General features: G+C 31.1%; 1 protein-coding gene and 1 pseudogene across 2 annotated transcripts; both read left to right on the top strand.

The window, feature by feature from the left end:
- The first annotated feature begins 945 nt into the window (after window positions 1-945).
- Window positions 946-21920, top strand: LOC132945299 (valacyclovir hydrolase-like). 2 transcript variants are annotated; one of them, XM_061015002.1, is made up of 6 exons: window positions 946-1161; window positions 4150-4243; window positions 4384-4547; window positions 5507-5916; window positions 6279-6381; window positions 21902-21920. In XM_061015002.1, the coding sequence occupies exons 1-5, from the start codon at window positions 1129-1131 to the stop codon at window positions 6373-6375; spliced, it is 798 nt and encodes a 265-aa protein (XP_060870985.1). In that variant the 5' UTR covers window positions 946-1128; the 3' UTR covers window positions 6376-6381; window positions 21902-21920. The 2 variants fall into 2 exon arrangements, with proteins under 2 accessions (XP_060870985.1, XP_060870984.1); XM_061015001.1 differs by lacking the exon at window positions 21902-21920 and adding an exon at window positions 8846-9154.
- LOC132945300 (valacyclovir hydrolase-like) lies at window positions 9425-13469 on the top strand (annotated as a pseudogene).
- Window positions 21921-22200: the final 280 nt, after the last annotated feature.

The raw sequence follows: 22200 nt of genomic DNA, 5'->3' as shown, positions 1-22200 counted from the left end.
ATATGCCATCTATATACATTTAATTTTTTTATCAAAAAAGTAAAAACTTGGTTGACACTGCAGTATTGCACTTTGCCCCACCACTACATCTCATAATCTAAAAAATAATTAAACGAAAATTTTTCGAAAGATCTACAGGCATTTTTTCTGCTGAATTCAAATATTTTTTCAGAATCAAAATCAGACAACGTTAACTAACTTTAATTTTGTCAAAACAAATGTATGTTTTTGTAAAATTCGTGTAGTGAAATTGATATGGTTATCGTGTTATTGACATGTGCATGCGCGTACGAGAGAGGTTACCCGCATTTAATTTCACTCACACTAATAATCATTTACAAATAACACATAGAAATTGCCTAAATGTTGCCCCTTAAATAATGACTGTAGCGAGGCCAGAGCACTAGTCGTGGACTTGTACAAAAATGTTGAAATTTTTTTTTAATATTTCAGGTGCATGTAAAATGTAACGTACTAATGTATAATATTCTATAATATCAATATAAATGTAAAAATAAAATTAAAAACCATTTTAAGTGAATTGGATATCATAATTTTGGTATTTTTTGATATTTTTAATGCATAAAAAGGGTTTTTAGTACATTAAATTCACAGCCCTGGTTATAGTACTAAATTGAAAACGAATAACTTAATAATATTTCTGTTTAGAATACTTCTAAAATGTTAAAGATAAGGCACACAATTTTTTTTGTACTTAACTATGGTCAAATTGTTTAGTATGTCGAACTTTGTAAATCATTGCGAGCGGCTGTAGTACAGTGGTACCTATATAGGTGTAATGAGCATATAATGCTCAGCCCCCCCAGTAATTTCACCAAAATTATAATTATATTATAATTATTTTCGATAAAATAATCGAATAATTAGATGGTTTAGAGCTATCGGATATTTCGATAGTTTTAACTCGATAGTGCTCATCACTATAACTCGGCAGTCGGCCTACCACCTTGTGTGAGAATTCACGTGGACTCAGGCGCTCAGTGACATTATTATGGCTACATAGTGCAGAATAAATAGTATAATTTTTCAAAAGCACAAAATTAAATTTCGGAACGTTACCTATAGTAATTTTACTTTTTAAAGAAAACTGATTCGAAGGCGTCCACGATGGTCGTACGATCCTCAGTTTCGACAGAGCCGGTAACTATACATGATATTTTAAATATTATATTTCATCATAAATCCTTGAACAGTTGAACTCATAAGTTAGGTACGGTGGTGTATTACCCTGCATGTATTATACGTAGTATGATGTGTACTATTGGCACAAATACGGGGGTGCTGAACTCACCCCGTAATATACTATCCAACTACGTGATGCGTGACGCGTATTGCGCAAAATTTGAATTTGAGTGAATTTGTGCGAGTGCCTATAAGCTATATGAATAAAATGTTAACACGTTTTCTGGTAATTATAAGTTTCTGCGTAATAAAATTAATTTAAATAAAACACAATACAGATATAGGGCCGTCATTTCAATATTTGCTAGGGTAGGGCATAAAAATGACCGGCCCTATAATCATAAAACTTTACATATCAAATAAAAAAGCTGATCGCTCCGCTCGCAAGGTAACCCACTACACATTTGAGACATTTTTCAACATTATATTATAAGACACTACAGTTCCACTTTTGCTAACATAATATTAAGTACTCATTAAAACGTAATAATTAATCTTAACTAACAACAACATATTGTTAAAACCTTCAGTATAGTTTACTCTGAAAAACAAAATATATAATAACATTTTTATAATATTAAAACAGTAAACAGTTTCCCAGTAAAATATTCATTAAATAACCATCCTTGTGGCACTGTTTTACTAAGTATATATATTATATTCTTCAAATAATAATATTCTCGGCTCCGCCTAAAATCTTATTAGGTACTAGGCATTATAAAGTAATCGTTGTTAATAAAGTAATTTTATTATTACTCAAACACAGTAGTACAGTACACACTAAAAGATAAAAACCAAATCAAATTCACTATTCACAATGAAGAACCTAATGAACCATGAACCATGACAAATTAAATTAAATTTGTCATGCCATGAACAATTTAACAATCAATTTAAAAACTATTATTGATAACGAATTATTATTGTTATGCTATTATCAGTTTGTTATATCTCCGGCATGATAGTGATTAAACCATAGAGTAATTACTCTAATTTTTTTCTAGTGGGGCATTTATGTATCGCTACTCGATCACCCACTAATTTGCTTATATCATATATTCAGAAAGTATTGCTGAAAATGTTTTGGGTATAATATGGTATATTTCTATAAAATCAAAAAAAAAATTATTAAATGATTAATTTATAAAATGTCTTTATTTACTTACATATTTTTAACATAATGGAATCTAAAGTAGGTATAAGATATAACCTAAAGTACTTAAAATATGTTTTATATAAACTTGTAATACGGTTATATGACTTATGGCATACGAATGTGTTATATGCACATTCATATTTTATGTTCATTACAATCAAACAAATACAGAGAGGGCTTTTTAAGTATCTAAATAGCAACATATTGGTATTACCTATTAAAATAAAAATCAATAAATGCAATTTATTATGTTAGCATTATTTATTTAATTTAATTATTATGATTATATCTAACGATCAACATACCATTAGTTATTTAGTATGAAATTAATATAAATAATTAAAAAGCAGGTAAGTGGATGTCGCTCTGCTGTACAGTAGGTTACAAGTGGGACAATGTATAATGGATTGTATTAAACTTGAATTCAATGATATATAATATCATTGTATAAGAAAAACGATTCTGAGCAGAGACGGTTTATCAGTAAGGATTTTTTATATTGTTATTATTAATTATTATAGCCTGTTGGTTGAATTAATATTATAATATTATTATTATTATTTATTCGTTACTCTGGCGATAAGCAAAGCGTTAGAAATTAAAATCCAATTTTTAGCGGTTTTTGTAATTTGTCGGTAGTATTTCCTGTGGCATTAAATAACTGAAAATCGAAAAATGACCTCTCTAAAGTACCATCTTGATTCAATTTGCTAAATGATAATATGCTGAAATCGAAGCACTCTTTCTGGTAGAAATGTTGTATGCTGTTTTACTGAATGCTTATACACTATAAAATTTTGAAAATATTTTTACTCGATTTGGGCTGTTTACGGACATAGTGAACTTTCAATTTTTTTAGTTTTTTCTTCCATAAATATCAATACAATTTTAATTGTTGGGTAAAAAAGCGTGAAAATTTAATGCAAGGCTCCTAATATATTGTTACATTAGCAGTTGAAAAATGTTAAAAATACATAGGCACAATTTTTTTTTATAACATTTTAAGTTCGAATTTTGACAAAATTTTGATTTTAAAATGTAATAATTATTTTGTAGTTAAAAATGTTCAACTTTTATAGTTAAGAGTTTTAAATTTAAATCAAGGTTTCACGTAAATTATAGGTAAATATATAAATTACTTTATTCACAATAATATCATTAAATATACTTAGTAATATCATAGACTGACTGACCGTTTTCGCTCAGAATCGTTTTCCTTATACAATGATATTATATCATTGTATTCAAATTTAACACCATCCATTACAGTGACCCACGTGTAACCTACTGAACATCAGAGCGACATTCACTTACCCACTTTTTTATGTTTGATTTACATATAGACATATAGTTGTATGAATGTATCGTACCAAAGACGATTGAAGTATCTGAATTGCAGTTTAACGATTAGTTTTTTTTTTAATATTAACAATACTAAAAGAGACTCTATATAAATAATAAGCGGATAGTCATGAGGAATACAACGATATTGAGTACTGCAATATTCTTTTGAAAGAATTTATTTTTACACTTTAATAATTAGTGATTCATAAAGACGATAATGGTGTGAATTTCCTACGAAACGTCACATGAAACATTGAATTTGCTATTGTGTTAAATATACTGTAATAATTACCAACATTAAAATCCATATCACAAAAGTATGATTACGAAGAAATTTTACTTACCTACCAATTAAATGTCTTTTTTTACCAAAAGATCTTTTGAGACATTTATTTTATAAACTACAACAAAAGTTTAAGTTTTCAATAAATTACTGTTATACATAGATTTCAACAAAAATAAAAGTCAAAGGTTTCGAGATAAACTACTTTCAAGTTGGAAACGGACCACAGAAATTGATAATATTTCCTGGAGTGCTGGGTAAGTCTACGATTATATAATATTTATTAATTATTCCTATAACTATCTTAGTCCAGTAAATGGTTTTAATATTATACCGCCGGGCGTTTGCCAATATTGAATTTGTTCACTGTAATATTATAATACATTTACTTCCCTAGGTCAAATTGGTGATTTTGGACCGCTGACGGAAAGCCTCGATGGTGCAAAATATACGATATACATATGTGATCCTCCAGGTTACGGTATGAGTCGACCACCGAACAGAGATTTTTCACCGGGATTTTTGTACCGCGACGCCGATAGTGCCATTGCGCTTATGGAGGTAAATTATTTTAGAAGTGTGTTATACAACAACCAGTGGCGTTTTTATGAGAGGGAAAGAGGAGGTGATGAGGATGGATCCACAGAGTTTCTAGATTCTGAGTTGAAAGATGAGTGCTTTTAAAACTTTTTTGTGCACATCTGTAGACCGATTTTATTACTTCATACGATTTTTCACTTTTAGGAGGCTTTTTCATAGAGAGTTGAATCTAGTTTTGTACTTTGAAAGGTAAATAATGAAAATCGGAAGAAAAAAATTAAGGTAAAACGGTAACTGTATATTGCAAAAAAAGTTTTATTGACACAACTGCAGTTCATGATATTGTTTATACTTTATTGGTATAAGTGAAAAGCTAATAACTGTAGATTCATTAAATGATCACCAATAGTTTACTTTAACATTCTCTAGACATAATTTTAAAAATATTTTGATTTGTTTTGAGCTATTTATAGATATTTCCAATTTTTAATTTATTTTAGTTTATTATCCATTTTATGTAAAATAGCTTAACAATTTACTACTAAGTTCCTCATGAGCCGTTATAATGGCAGTTGAAAAATATTAAAGATGCATAGCCAAGACGTTTTTTATAAGCAGTTAAATTTTTGACAAAATTCATCAAAATCTCGGAAGTTGGAAAATTTATTTGTAGTTCAAAATGTATAGAACATTCAATTTATACAGCTAAAAGTTGAACATTTTGAACAAGTTTTCGTAAGTAGTTCATACTCTATTAAATTTAATATAAGACGTATTTTATGGATTAAAAAAATGTGTTAAAAAAATAATAGAGCTTTATGGTATTGGGAGTAGGAGCGAAGCCATCGGACTTTGAGCTAAAAAACTAACCACCTCCACAAAATAAAAAAAAAAATCCAAAATCATAACTACGCCAACCGCCATAGTAAACAACGATAACGACAAACACTGATGGTTGTTTTCTCCGATTCTCCCCGCAGACGTTGGGCATCGAAAAGTATTCGATGTTGGGCTGGTGCAACGGCGGGTGCACCGCGATGATCGCGGCGTCCAGGGCCGCAGATCGGGTCGACAAGCTGGTGGTGTGGAGCTGCAACGCTTACGTGACGGCCAAAGACCTTGAGTACTACGAGACGACGCGCGACGTGCACGACTGGCCCGAAGGGAGGAGAATTTCGCAATTCAAAGCGTACGGCGAGAAGTACGTGTCGGACACTTGGTCCGGGTGGATAGACGCGTTCCGGAAAATTCTCGACGAGGACGACGGTGACGTGTGCCGCGACGCACTGGCCAAGATAAAGGCACCCACGCTTATTCTGCACGGAGCAAAGGATGTGTTCGTACCGATCGAGCACGGTGTATATCTTCACGAAAACATCAATCGGTCGACGTGAGTGTTTCTATATGAATAATATTATATTAAAAAACCTAATTTATTTATCATAATTCAAACTTTAATCACATATAATACATTGTAGAATTTTTTTATTACACATTAAAAAAACCTAATCCATTCATCATAATTCAAAATGTAATCACATATAATAATTATATAAAATTAGAATGATTAGGTATTGATAAACTAAAATATCAATAAAAGGGTAGGATTATGCTCCTAAAATATAACCTAAATTCATCAATATTTCCTATTGCAAAAATAATATTATTAAAACTGTACATACATACCTATACTAATAACACTGCGTCACTGCAGCAATTTTTTGATCATACATTTTGTTTTTTGAATTGCAGACTTGAAATATTTCCAGAAGGCAAGCATATCTTACAACGTATGTACCCTGAGAAGTTTGTTTCGATAGTGGATAACTTTCTTTCTTCTGTGCAGTAGTGCTAGGTAACCACAATCACTTGCCATTACGTTTATAAGCTATAATATTATAAATGACTTATAATATTGCAAGAAGGTATTAACCTACACATGAAATATAATGTTATAACTAAATAAAGTAAGTGTACAGAGATATTACATTACCGAACTTCTATGAAAACCTACGTAGATTTTTTGTATCCTATACATCATGCAGATCAGTAATAAATAATAATATAACTAATTAGCCATGATCAATTGAATGACTGACTGATATATCATAGTCTAGCCGGAATCGCTGAAGCTATGAGTATGACATTATTGGTCAGGTTGTCAGTAGTTTTGTTTTATGATGTTTAGTCACACTAAGAAAGGATTTTCTAAAATTCACTTTTTAAACAGGTTGCCCTCGGACATTGACTTTTAGATTCAAGGTCGAAATTTAATTTTTTGTATTAATTGTTGCTATTGGTTACTCAGGTGGAATCTAGAATTTTGTTGATGATTTTTTAACATAAACTAATTGATAATTAGAAATATAATTTTTGGTTGTACCTAAAATCGATTTTACTGGGATACCTACTCATATTATATAGCGTATATTATACTATATACGATTTGCCGCAAAAAAAACTTGCACATGCGCGGTGCCGGGTTAATCAGCTAGTATTATACAATTAATGCGTTTGGTTTGAAAGTATTAAAATATTATTGTATTATAAATTATATATATTACAGATAGTTAATACTCTATATTATCTAATTAAAAAAAAATAAAAATTATATGTCAATACATAATGAAGTACGGTTTTGTCCTGTATTTTATCGAAAGTGTGCGTTTTAAGAGTTGACGATTGAGACGACTCTAGATTAATATGATTACTCTATATTTACATAATACATAAAAAAATAAAAATTATACGTCAATACATAATGAAGTACGGTTTTGTCCTGTATTTTATCGAAAGTGTGCGTTTTAAGAGTTGACGATTAAGACGACTCTAGATTAATATGATTACTCTATATTTGCATAGTACATATACGAACGGATTTAATTGACATTTCATTATTTCAATCATACTTTTAATTTAACCATAAAAGAAATCAACAAAACCTAAAAGATATATAGTTTCAAACATAAGTCGTATTTTATTTTTCAATGTTTGAACTGCAGTTAAGGCCCCTGCTAACACTATCAATTTTTTATCAAAACGAACTTATAGCGACTGACATCAATCAAGATAAAAAAGCCTTAACATTTAATAGTTAATACAAGGCTCATACTATATTGTTACAAGGACATTTAAAAAATATAAAAAATCCTTACACAGTTTTTATTTATACGCATTTAAAGTTCAAATCTTGACAAAATACGGAAAAATCACGAAAATTAGCAAACTATTTTGAGTTAAGAATTGGTAAAAATTTTTTTTTTAAATCTAAGATTTGAAAATGTTATACAAGATTCCTTATGAGTTTGTCTACCTTTATCAAAAAAAAATGTCTACAACCAAATCAAATTAAAATTTTATGAGCGTTTGAAGTTCATATTTTTACATAATATTGGATATTCACTCGTATTTTCATGTAAAGATTTTGTTATTTTATTGTAATTAAAAAACGAATTACTGTGGATACTTGAAAATTTCACTGAATGTTTATATTACCATTTTCTGTACATGATAAAATTTTGAAAATAATTTGACTCTTTTTGGGCTGTTTACGGACGTTGTAAGTTTTCAATTTTTTTAGTCTTTTTTCTATTTATATCAATAAAATTTTATTTGTTGAGTAAAAAAACGTGAACATTTAATGCAAGGCTCCTGATATATTATTACAATAGCAGTTGAAAAATATTACAAATTCATAGGTACAATTATTTTTCATAAGATTTTAAGTTCAAATTTTGACAAAATGTATCAAGTTTAAAATGTAATAATTATTCGTAATAATACGATATATCGTGTCAAGCTGCAACGGGTGATAAAATAATATGAGACGCTTATTACTAGTTATTGTAATTGTCAATAATAATAATAATAGGCATTGTCGCTTATATTACGAAAATGGCAAGTCTTAACAACTTATAGAACAATCAGACTTTCCTGAGGGAGTCCATAACTTGTGGTTTTAACTGTTTATGTACGATATACACGTTATACATGGTTACATGATCGTCCCCATTTTTATTTTTATAATAAAATTATTAAAATTATGAATTTTTGAATATTTCTGTACTATTACCTATACATTAAAAGACCGTACTTTCAAATACTTTGACTTTTTATGTCATTTAAGGTCAGTCCTACGTCGATATAAACGTTTAAATTTTTTAATATTGTATTTGGTTAATTAATTATTTAAGTTGGAAATTCTGATTTTTTTTTAAATTTTTCACAATTTTTATTGCAATTTAAATTAAACATTTTTTTTAAATGTCTCGATCGTTCCCTTGTATATTATATTAAGGACAATCTGAATATTTTTTCAGAATGAAAATCGTCGGAACGGATCGTTGGAATTTGAAACATTAGTTTTTTACAAAAAAAGACGTTGTAGGGAGGCCCTTTAAGAATTCCTGTTTCTCCGAAGCACAGATGATAAAATCTGTAGGTATATATTTGATGCAACTTCAATTGTTTTGGTTCACAGCAAAAATCAATAAATTAATATCAAAATTATACTAAAATTAAAAAAAGCTGGTGGCATAATCCTCAACTCACATATTATTTGAAATGTATAGATATAATTTTATATTGGTTATTTTACTTTTCATAATAAATTAATTTTGGTATCGAATCTTTATACGCTTTTATAGCTAATTGCAATATACGTTGGTAAGTACAATATTTTCTACTAATATTATCAAATACATTTAAATACACTTCACTTAAGACAAAATGTATACGAAATGTCGGGAAAATAAATACAATCTCCCGACTCGGCGGAGGGGGGAACCCGCCTAACCATCAGTACGAGTATGTCAATACCACTTTTGTTGCGTCCCCACGACCCCCACTCCAGAAACCAGAATTTAAATAAGATAAGAATATGAAGTACCGAACACTGGTCGTGACTTGTGGCGTCAACGGGAATGCTAGAAACTCCTTGTCCGTGTACTTTCGGCTGCAGTCAGTACTCAGCAGTCGGCCTAGCTGCCAGTGGCAAAATCGCCCTAGCAGAATCGATTTAAAAATCGATAAATCGACCAAAAAAAATCACCCATCACTAGCTGCCACCTAGTGTGAGAATTTACATGGACTCAGTGACATTCATACGGCTATATATAGTATAATTTTTCAAGAACACAAAATAAAATTTCGGAACATAAACAATCGTAAATTATTTTTATTTTTAAATAAAACTGATTCGACGGCGTTCGTGATGGACCAACGATCCACAGTTTCGACACAGCTGGTAAATTATACGCATATACCCAAGGCTGGGCATTAACGAGTTAATAATGACTAGTTTTTTAGGAAAAAAATAAAACATCTGACTAACATAAGAACATTTTTTTGTTGGTTCTTGATCTAGACGATATTTTTATATTTAATTAAATACAATCAGATCACGATTTTATCATTAGGGTTTTGAAATAAAAATTGGTTAAAACATTAAAATAATTATTGTATTTAATATACAATATAATTAGTAATATTACCAACATTAACACCTATATCAAAAAGCCACATAGGTATTTAAATTATTATTGTAATATAAAGAAATGGTAATATAATTACACAGCAATAATTGTGCCTACCAAGGACGCAAGGTAAAACCTAGCAATTAAATGTCCTGTAACTGTCTTTGTCTTTTATCCAAATATCAATTGAGATATTTATTTTACAAGCTACAAAAATAGTTAAGCTATTCAACAAATTCCTGTTTTACGTAGAATTCAAATAAAATCAATGTCAATGGTTTCGAGATAAACTACATTCAAGTTGGAAACGGACCACATAAACTGTTGATATTTCCTGGAGTACTGGGTAAGTCTATAGCTACATAATATTTATTGCTATAATTATCTTAGTCCAGTAAATGGTTTTACTATTATACCGCCGGACGTCTACCCATATTTAACTTGTTCACTGTTATATTATAATACACTTTACTTCCCTAGGTGTAATTCGTAGTTTTGCACCGCTAACGGAAAACCTCAATGGAGAAAACTATACGATATACATATGGGACCCTCCAGGTTACGGTTTAAGTCGACCACCGAACAGAGATTTTTCACCGGGATTTTTAGATCGCGACGCAGATTGCGCCATTGCGTTTATGGAGGTAAGATATTATAGAAGTGTATATAACAACCAGCAGCGTTGGATCCCCGTTATACTATTTTCAACTTTAAGGAGGTTTTTTTCATAGAAAATTGAATCTAGTTTGTACTTTTATGAAGAAGGTAAATCATGAAAATTCACAAAACTTTCTTTATAGTAAAAAATATTTTTTATTTATTTATTTATTTATTTATTTATTTATTTAGGATACCCTTTTACAAATTATGTAAAGGAAACATATTAGATAAAAACTAAAAACTAAATAAGTGTAGTAAAACCTAACAAAAACAGATAAAAATAATATAAAATTAACTCTGAATTAAAAGTAATAAAAATATAAAATTATATATACATTATAAACATTTTTTTTTTTTCATATTAATCAATCAATATTTTTTAATAATAACATAGATTTATATTTAAAACAATTGCGTGAGAGAAAAAAAATATCTAAATGTATAAAAATTTTATTAGCTAAAATTAAAGCTCGAGGGAAAAAAGAATAGTACCACTAGTCGTTTTATAATGAGGAACTAAAAATATATCTGATTATTAAGGTAAAACTATAACATTTTTGAAGAAAAACTAATTATTTTGACAAAACTGATTTTGTTTATTAGTGTAAATTAAAAGCTAATAACCGTAGATTCGTTAAATTATCACCAATTGTTTACTTTAGAATACTCTAGACATAATTTTAAAAATATTTTGACTCGTTTTGAACTATTTATAGGCATTAGACATTTCCATCTTTCAAATTATTTGTACGTAAAAAACTTTACAATTTATTACTAAGTTCTTCGTGAGTTGTTATAATGGCAATTGAAAAATATTAATGATACATAGGCAAAGATGTATTTTATAAGCATTTACAGTTTTGACTAAATTCATCAAAAATTTCATCGAAAATTGTCAAATTATTTCATAGTTCAAAATGTATAAGATATTCAATTTGTGTTTAGCTATGAGGATTGAACGTTTTCAACAAGGTTTCGTATGTAGTCGAAAACAAAATAACATAATATAGATAGTTACTGGTTTTTTATAGATATTTCATACATTAAATATTAATATACTTTTATAAATAAAAAAGCGTTCGTTGGTTTTTTCGACTTTGCCGCAGGCGTTGGGCATCGAAAGGTATTCGATGTTGGGCTGGTGCAACGGCGGGTGCACCGCGATGATCGCGGCGTCCAGGGCCGCGGATCGGGTCGACAAGCTGGTGGTGTGGAGCTGCAACGCTTACGTGACGGCCAAAGACCTTGAGTACTACGAGACGACGCGCGACGTGCACGACTGGCCCGAAGAGAGGAGAATTTCGCAATTCAAAGCGTACGGCGAGAAGTACATGTCGGACACTTGGTCCGGGTGGATAGACGCGTCCCGGAAAATTCTCGACGAGAACGACGGTGACGTGTGCCGCGGCGCACTGGCCAAGATAAACGCGCCCACGCTCATCCTGCACGGATCAAAAGACAATTTGGTACCGGTCGAGCACGGCGTCTATCTGCACGAAAATATCAAGCGATCGACGTGAGTGTATCCATCATACATAATATCATTATCATGTAACATAGTATTATGTTTATATAGGTTAAAGATTCTGATGTATTTGTGAATGTTCTAAAAGAAATAAAAACAGATAACTCCCTATTATGGCAGTATGGCCTATATATATACCACTATCCATAACTAACTTAAGGAGTGAAGGTAGTAAAGTTGTACCTATTTTATTAGGAAGAAGATACTGTATCTATGTACTATAAAATTAATCATATTTGTTTTTAAACAAGTTTGCACATTATTATCCCATTGTTAAAGCTTGAACATTATGAATTATAACTGTTGCGGTAACTTATAGAATAATATAGTATAGTGTTACTAAAAAAGAAATTACTATATAGTCACCATTACTTAAACAAAATTCAAATATTTAGGATATTATGTATTGATAAACTTAAATGTTAGTATAAGCGTAGGATTATGCTCGTGAAATATAGGTACCCTAAATTCATCAATATTCCCTATTACAAATACAATCTTGACAAAAATAAAATTATTATAATTATTTAATTGTCATAGTACAATAAAATTATAATGTACAATGTACAAACAAAATTATTACAAACTCGAGAATATTTACATGAACACTTCTTCCAAGTAGGATTTACGTGAACCCGGGAGAGAAGTGCTCAGATTTTTGAAAAGGGGGATATGAAATTTTGGCTATTATCAGACCATATTCTAATATGTAATCATTGCTTTATCATAAAATGCGTGTATGAAATTTAAGCCAAAGAAGGGGGATATGACATGCTCATCACTCCATGACCTCACGCCTTCGGCCCTGCGGGAGAGTTTACGTGTTCCCATCAGGCAGTATTGGAGTAGACTCGGGAGAGTTAACCATCAGAAAAGACAAGAGTTTACAGGTTATTAAAATCGATAGAGCTTACAATCACCCAATCAAACAAGATTTCCTATTGCAAATGCAATCCTGAGTCTATGACAATACCTATTATATTATATACTTTAAGTCTGTACGTACCTACCTATTAACACAGCAACAATATTCTAATAATAGATTTTGTATTTTGTATTGCAGACTTGAAATATTTCCAGAAGGCCTTCATATCATACATTTGATGTACCCTGAAAAGTTTGTTTCGATAGTGGATAACTTCCTTTCTTCTATGCAGTAGTGCATGTGTACCTAATCACAACCACTTGCCACATACATTTATAAGCTATTATATAGTGAATGACTTAATATAACAAGAATGTATTAAGTGTTGAGTTATCTTAAAATATAGTGTTATAACTAAATGTCATGTGGTATTACATTATCTAACTACTATGAAAATCTAAACAGATTGTTATACCATACAAATCAATAATAATAAGCCATGATGCATTTGGTTTCAAAGCATTAAAGTATTATTGACTTTTGTAATTAATATTGCTTGTTTTAAAATAAAATGAAGACTTACCTGACTAAGTAAATTACGTGCAATAAGGAAATAATTAATTCAAGGACAAATAATTCTAACGTATGTTTACTAATTTTAAATTAAAATTACATCACTTACATGTTTGCAACATACCAGGAAAAATAAAATGACATTGTGTTACTGCATGTTTAAATGTCCAAGGAGTTTTTACCTAGATCTGATACCTATAGAAAAATCAATAATAATAGAAATTGGCAAACCTCATATTTTCAAGGGGTCCAAGCTACTAAACGTTACAATGAGATAACATTTGGAGTGGAGGGAGGGCTGTACACATGTAGCTGATTTTTTAACCGAAAAAATATAATACATTATTCAATAAACATACAATATATTATATAAATATATATTATATTTAAATAATATTTAATTATATATATAATATTTAAAAATAGGTGTTTTATAAGGGATCTATCTCCCTCTTCATCTTATTTTGACCTCCACTAGTAACAATAGAAGTCTGCGAACGCCTGATTTCATAATCAAAATATAACCAAATTTATAGGCATTGTATACAAGCTTTTTACATTCTACTTTTATATTATTATAATCCCTGTCGAATCACTTTTTAACTATCAATAAACCATCCTTATTGCAGTACGTGTTCTACCTCCGTCCAGAGCACACGTGTGTTACGTATTTATTAGCTATCGATAGCAGTATTTATTTATTATACATCAACACTCTTCGGGCAGGTATGTAACTCCTTATCTTATCTGTCCTCACTAGTTAGTTAATTAAGCCGCTGCTGGCACACCGCAGCGCAAACAACCGATAATATGGCTTCGGCTACTTTATCAACTATGGATACCCACAAACAAACACAATCTACATCTCAATTAAAAACCAACAACCTTCCAAAATCATTCGCAGAAACCACAGCCAACACTATATTTCCAAAAAAAGAACAAGCTATTGTTCTTAACACAATTAACGACATAGCCCAAATCGAATATATTAAAGCCTTCGGAAAAATCACTTCTACCAAAAACATTTCATTTGCATCTCGCATATCCAACAACCGTTTTTGTGTGTATTTCACGGACAAGCACATCGTCGATGAACTAGTAAAAAATTATTCATTTATATCTATAAACGAACACCAAATACCTTTTCGCCGGTTGGTTAACCCAGCAAAAAGATTTATTATCTCTAATGCACATCCGATAATTCCTCATGAAATAATCAATGAACTACTATTATTAGAAGGCATCAAAACCGTATCCCAAATAACTTTTCTTAAAGCCGGTTTTCACGATGAGCTGGCACATATTAGTAGCTTTCGTCGTCAGGTATACATACACCCCGATGATACTGCTAATGTACCTGGTTCAATGGTCATTAAATACGATAACACAGACTTCAGAATTTTTTTAACAGATGATACACTGACATGTTATGTATGTCACCAAACCGGACATACATCCTCTTTCTGCAAAAAAAATAAAAACAACAACCATGATAGCACTAGCTGTACACTAACCCCACTAACACCAGAGGGGGATAGTGTATTACCTAATATCTTAAGCTGTACTCAAAAGATAATCCCAACTTGCGAGAAAGTAAATGACACTCAGGGCAACAGTATCAACCTCAACAGCACTCAAGAGACGAATCTAATCTATGAGATAGTTAATGACACCCAGGACTCCAATACCAACCTTACAAAACTAATCAACCCTAACAATGTTACAAATATTCCAAATGAGCCAATCAAAAGACCTCCTCCATCGCCAATTAACTCTTCAGCACCATCAGTCACGCCACAACATATCGATCAACAAACTATTGTGAACCCCCATCAGCCGAAAACCATAAGAGAAAAACTATTAGATTCCGACAAATCAAAAAACAAATCACTCGACCCATCAAAAAAAATTAAAAAATGCAGTTCACTTGAAAATCTTCACACAAAACTCAATGAAGGGCTCAAACCCGCCGAAGTCCTTTTTTCAAATAATACAGAAATCCCTATATCGTATTCTCAATTCATATACATATTGGAGAATTTTACTAATAAAACCATAAATATACATTCTCTGTGCGAGGAAGTCAACGTTGACATCCCCACACTCCAAAAAATAAGTGAAAAAGTTAAACCAATGATATCTGATAGATACATAAAAACAAAGCTCTCCAAACTTCTAAACCTTTTATTCCAAACTCTTCCACTATAATAACCAATCACAAAGCAGCTCCTCTTCAGTATACTCACTCAAAACATTATAATGAACAATCAAGATATAAATATAATTCAATGGAACCTTAATGGGTTCTTTAAAAAACGTAATGAACTAGAACTTATTATCAGAGAATTTATCCCTAACATTTTTTGTTTACAAGAAACAAACCTCACGGAAAAGCATACGCCTCACATTCAAGGTTACAAGTGTTACAATAAAAATCGCATTGACTATATCCGGGCATCTGGCGGAGTTGCCATATTCGTTGAATCACCCATCCCCAGTAAAGAAATTCCCCTTTCAACTAATTTGGAAGCAGTTGCCGTAACTTTTTTAACCCACAACACTACCATCACATTATGCAATATTTATATTCCAAATCAGACAAATTTACTCCTCGAAGACATCGAAAATATAATCAATTAACTGCCATCACCATTCATTATAACTGGTGACTTCAACTGTCATAGTGAGCTTTGGGGCTCAGACAAAACAGACGACAGAGGGAAAATCATCGAAAAAGTATTAGACAATGACAATATAATTATCCTCAACAATGGGGACCCCACAAGATTCAACTCAGGAAATGGCAATTTCTCCGCTATTGATTTAACTTTTTCAAACTCTTCTATCTCTCATCAACTTGGCTGGCAAGTCATCCCACAAATATACAGCAGCGACCACATTCCCATACTAATAACCATCTTTAAAAAAAATTATAAAAATAAAAACAGCTCATTAAAAAGGTGGAACCTAAAAAACCCTAACTGGTCCCTTTTTTCATCAATAATTGAGGAGGATGTAAAACAACTAAACCCAAACAATACCGACATATTATCAATGGTCTCATGTTTAACAGAGACTATAATCTCTGCCGCAAAAAAGTCAATTGGGGAATGCACTCCGAGTCTTCTTAAACATCGCGTCCCATGGTGGAATAAAGAAATTGGTGATATAATAACATTAAAGAAAAAAGCACTAAAAAAATTTCAAATTACAAAAGACCCTATCGATTTCATAAATTTAAAAAAACTCAGAGCTCAAACTAGACTCCTTGTCAACAATTCCAAAAAGCTATCATGGAAATCGTTTGTTTCCGAAATGAATATCCAGACCGATTCAAGGAAAACCTGGAACAAAATACGTATCTAGTGGAGAATGACACATTGATATCAGACCCCCAAACTATCGCTGATAAATTAGCCAGGTATTTTTACGACAACAGCAGTGACCTTAATTACGATAATGAGTTTCTGAATAAAGAAAAAACAATGAAATCTAGGGCATCTGACACTCCTCAACAATATCAGAATCTAGACAGCTACCAAATCCTCATCAATTCAGAAATCTCTATTACAGAATTTGAAATTGCGCTTTCCAAATGCAACAGTAAAAGTCCTGGACCGGATGGTATACCCTTCTCCTTTCTACACAATTTACCTAAGATCGGAAAAACATATTTACTACAAATTTTCAATTTAATATGGAACTCTGGTAACATACCTCTCAGCTGGAAACACAGTTGTATTATTCCCATTCCCAAAGAAGGAAAAAACAAGTTCAACACATCTGGATATCGCCCTATATCCTTACTAAACACAATGTGTAAGCTTTTGGAAAAAGTTATCAACCTAAGATTTATGTGGTTCACAGAACGAATTAACTATCTAAGCCCAGATCAAAACGGGTTCAGATACCAGCGCGGAACTAACTGTTCATTAATAAAAATCCAATCTGAAATCGAAAACGCAACGAAAAATAAACAATTCCTCGGAATGGTGAGTCTTGACATAGAAAAAGCTTACGATACTGCCTGGAGACCTCATATCATATCAAAACTCCAAAAAATTCTTTGCCAAGGTAACATGCTTAAGTTTATCACAAACTTCCTTTCCAACAGAACCTTTCAAGTCAAAGTTAACAATGTGCTGTCTGAGACGTTTGATCAACAAAACGGTGTCCCACAGGGGTCAACTTTGTCGGTTACGCTTTTTCTCATCTCTATTAACGACATTACGAAATCAATAACTAATCCCGTCAAGTGTACACTGTATGCTGACGACTTTAATATTTTTTGTCGTAGTAATAAACTTTTTACCGTGCAATCACTATTGCAAAAATCATTAAATGACCTTCACAAATGGTCTCAAAAATCTGGTTTCAAATTTTCTGCAGGCAAGTCCCAATGCATAACATTTACACGAAAAAAAAAAGAAAAGAAATTAATTCTCACCATGAACAGTAATCAAATTCCTAACCATAACACTGCTAAAGTCCTTGGAATAATTTTTGACTCAAAAAACTCATGGATCCCACACATTAAAAATATTAAAAAAAATTGCGCATCTAGTATTAACATAATGAAAATGCTAGCTCATACCAGTTGGGGGGCCTCCTTTTCCACGTTAACAACTATACACAAATCACTAATTTTATCTAAACTTGAATACAATTCGTTCCTGTTTATAAACGGCAACAAAAATGCGTTAAAAATATTAGACACAATCCATAACGCAGCAGCAAGACTGGCAACTGGAGCTTTTCGGTCCAGTCCCATTACAAGCCTACTTAATATATCCAATGTGATGCCCCTGCATATTAAACGCCAGGAAAACGTCATGATGCTGGCCATACAACTTGCTAGAAACAATATGGTATCATCTGTACAATCATGCCCGTCCATACAAGCAATTGTAGACGAAAATAATCTGAACCTCAAAGACATTATTATCTCCCAAACGCCCTTCTTTCCTCCATGGACCTCGATCTCTAATATGATAGACACAAGTCTTACCAGTCTGCCCAAAAACACAACCAGCTCACAAATTTATGTTCAAGAATTCAAAAACATTTTAGATCAGTACTCCAATTTTATAAAAATTTACACCGACGCATCCAAAACTGAAAGCAACGTGGGAATCGCTATCATATACAATGACGTAGAAGAAATAACATACAAACTTTCAGTAGAATGCTCCATATACACCGCTGAAGCAATTGCTATTCTTAAAGCCCTTGAATATTCACTAGAAAAACAAAATAATAACTTTGTCATCCTAAGCGACTCCCTAAGCTCTATAATAAGTATTGCCAACACTCACAAACCTAATGATATATCAAAGAAGATTCAGCTTGCTATCTCTGCCCACCACGTCAAAGGAAATGTAGTAAAATTAATGTGGGTTCCAGGACACTCATCAATAAAAGGCAACGAAAAAGCTGACATGCTCGCTAAAAAAATAGCATTAACAACCCCCAACGGCATTATCACAAACATCTCTGCTCACGATGCTAAACGCACAATAAAACTCATATCAGCAAAATCCTGGCAAAACCTATGGTCCACACAGAGAACTAAACTTAATGAGATAAAGCAATCAACCCTACATTGGCCAAACAACCACCCAAATCGGAAAATAGAATCCAGCATCAATAGACTCTGAATAGGCCATACCAAACTCACTCATGGTTACCTAATGTCTCGTGAGGAACCCCCTATATGCTCATCCTGTGGCGTCAAGTTAACGATCAAACACATCATGACCGAGTGTAACACATACCGCGATGCAAGGGAACACAACCAACTTCCGGAAGACATATTTGAAAGCCTCGGACCTAACCTACCAGTCTCCAATATAATAGCCTTCCTTCAACAATCTGGTTTGCTCAAACTAATCTAATAATCTGTACATATTAAATCATATTTATATTATTTTTATCGTTCTGTATTTTTTTTTTCTCTCTCTTTAACACATAACATGTTGTAACACTATTATACATTATATATCCCAATGGCCTTGCTGCCGAGGGTTTTGTTTTCTTAATAAAAAAAAAAAAAAAAAAACCATCCTTATTGAATGGTACCCACAGGTCGACCCACATATATAGATAACAAATTATTATAATAATAATATATGATAATATGTTTATTTTCTTTATCTGTGGGTCAACCCGTCGACCCCTCAAGCACCACTCAATCCAGAAACCAGTATTGAAACGAGATACCGAACACTCAGTGGTCACATCTGAATCAGCTGGTATGACTCTGTCCGTGTTCGACGCTTCGGGGCTCGGCAGTCGGCACTAACCTTGTAAGGTTGTAAGCCAGGGACGGATTGGCCTATCGGGAAATCGGGAATCTTCCCGATGGGCCGGTTCTTGTAAGGGCCGGCCGGGCTGCTATAATTATTATATTAGTTACAAAAAAAAAATTATATTTTTATAAATTAAGCATAAAGAGTCAAATTATTTTCAAAACTTCATGGTGTCAAAACATTCAGTGAAATTATCTAGCATCTACAGTCATTCTTTTTTTAATTACAACAAAATAAGAAAATCGTTGCATCATAAGAAATCGAGTGAATATCAAATGTTGTAAAAATATGAATTTCAAACGCTCGTAAAATTTTAATTTGTCTTTCTTGTAGACAAATTTTTTTGATAAAGGTAGGAAAACTTATGAGGAATCTTGTTTTACATTTTTAAATATTAGATTTAACAAAAAACATTTTTTATGAATTGCTAACTCAAAATAATTTGCAAATTTTCGTCATTTTCACTTATTTTGTCAATATTTGAACTTTAAATGCTTATAAAAAAATTGTGACTGTGGATTTTTAATTTTTTTCATCTGCCTTCGAAGCAATAAACTAGAAGCCTTCTATTAAATTTTCAAGCTTTTTTAACCAACAAATAACATTTTATTGATATTTATAAAAAAAAAAAAAAAAACTAAAAAACATGGAAACTGAAAGTGGCCGTAAACAGCTCAAAATAAGTCAAAATATTTTGAAAATGTTACGGTGTATAAAAAATGTTAATAATGTTAATATAAACATTCAGTCAAAAATTCATGTAACTGCAGTAATTTTTTCTAGAGTTGCACCAAAAATCAAAACCGATTTTCTCAAAAACAATGTTTGCTTAAAAATTCCTGTTTTTCCTTAATTTTTCTTTTGTTTTTCACATCGCATTTGAAAACTACTGAGAATATTTTACTCTTGACCCCTCAAAGTACCAACTAAATTCACTTTCCTATCAGAAAAGATACTGTAGAAGAAAATCCACCTATTTTTACTGACCTAAAAGGTGATAACAGACACACAAAAAAAAATTTAAATACAAATTTAAAAAAGTTGGGTAAGTGGATGTCGCTCTGCTGTACAGTAGATTACAAGTGGGTCACTGTAATAGATGGTGTCAAATTTGAATTCAATGATATAAACATTCAGTGAAATTTTCAAGTATTTACAGTCATTCGTTTTTTAATTACAATAAAATAAGAAAATTGTTACATGAGAAATCGAGTGAATGTCAAATGTCGTTGTATAAGAAAAACGATTCTGAGCGAAAACAGTCAGTCAACCTATGATATTACCAAGTATATTTGATGATATTATTGTGAATAAAGTAATTTATATATAACCTATTTACGTGGAGCCTTGTTTTAAATTTTCAATCCTTAGCTGTAAAAGTTAAACATTTTATACATTTTTAACTACAATATAATTATTAAATTTTAAAATTAAAATTTTGTCAAAATTTGAACTTAAAATGTTATAAAAAAAAATTGTGCCTATGTATTTTTAATATTTTTCAACTGCTAATGTAACAATATATTTGGAGCCTTGCATTAAATTTTCACGCTTTTTTACCTAACAATTAAAATTGTATTGATATTTATGGAAGAAAAAACAAAAAAAAATTGAAAACTCACAATGTCCGTAACAACTCAAAAAGAGTCAAAATATTTTCTTAATTGTATGGTGTATAGAAAATGAAAATATAAACATTCAGTAAATTTTTCATGTATCTGCAGTTATTCGTTTTTGAATAACAACAAAATAGCAAAATCGTTACATGAGAAATCGAGTGAATATCAAATGTTGTAAAAATATGAATTTCAAACTCTCATAAACATTTAATTTGATTTCCTTGTAGACATTTTTTGTTTGATTAAGGTAGACAAACTTATGGATAATCTTGTATTACATTTTAAAATTTTTGATTTAAAAAGAAAAATTTTTATGAATTTTCAACTCAAAATAATTTGCTAATTTTCAAGATTGCAGATTGGGTCAACAAGCTGGTGGTGTGGAGCTGCAACACTTACATCACGGCCAGAGACCTCGAGCGCTACGTGACAACACGCGACTTTGTAGTTCAAAATGTAAAAATATTCAATTTATATAGCTAAGGAATTGAACAATTCGAAAAAGTTTTCGTAAGAAGTTAATATTCTAATCAAAAAAATCAAAATAATAGATAAATATATATTGTTTTTTTATAGACATTTTATAGATTAAATTTAATATATTAAAATATGAATATTATAACTAATTATTTATTAAAATATAATTAATA

Source organism: Metopolophium dirhodum, chromosome 5 (genome assembly GCF_019925205.1).
Source record: "Metopolophium dirhodum isolate CAU chromosome 5, ASM1992520v1, whole genome shotgun sequence".
Classification (NCBI taxonomy): Eukaryota; Metazoa; Arthropoda; class Insecta; order Hemiptera; family Aphididae; genus Metopolophium; species Metopolophium dirhodum.
Note: the sequence above shows the minus strand (reverse complement) of the source record. Positions and strands in the feature narration are given on the sequence as shown.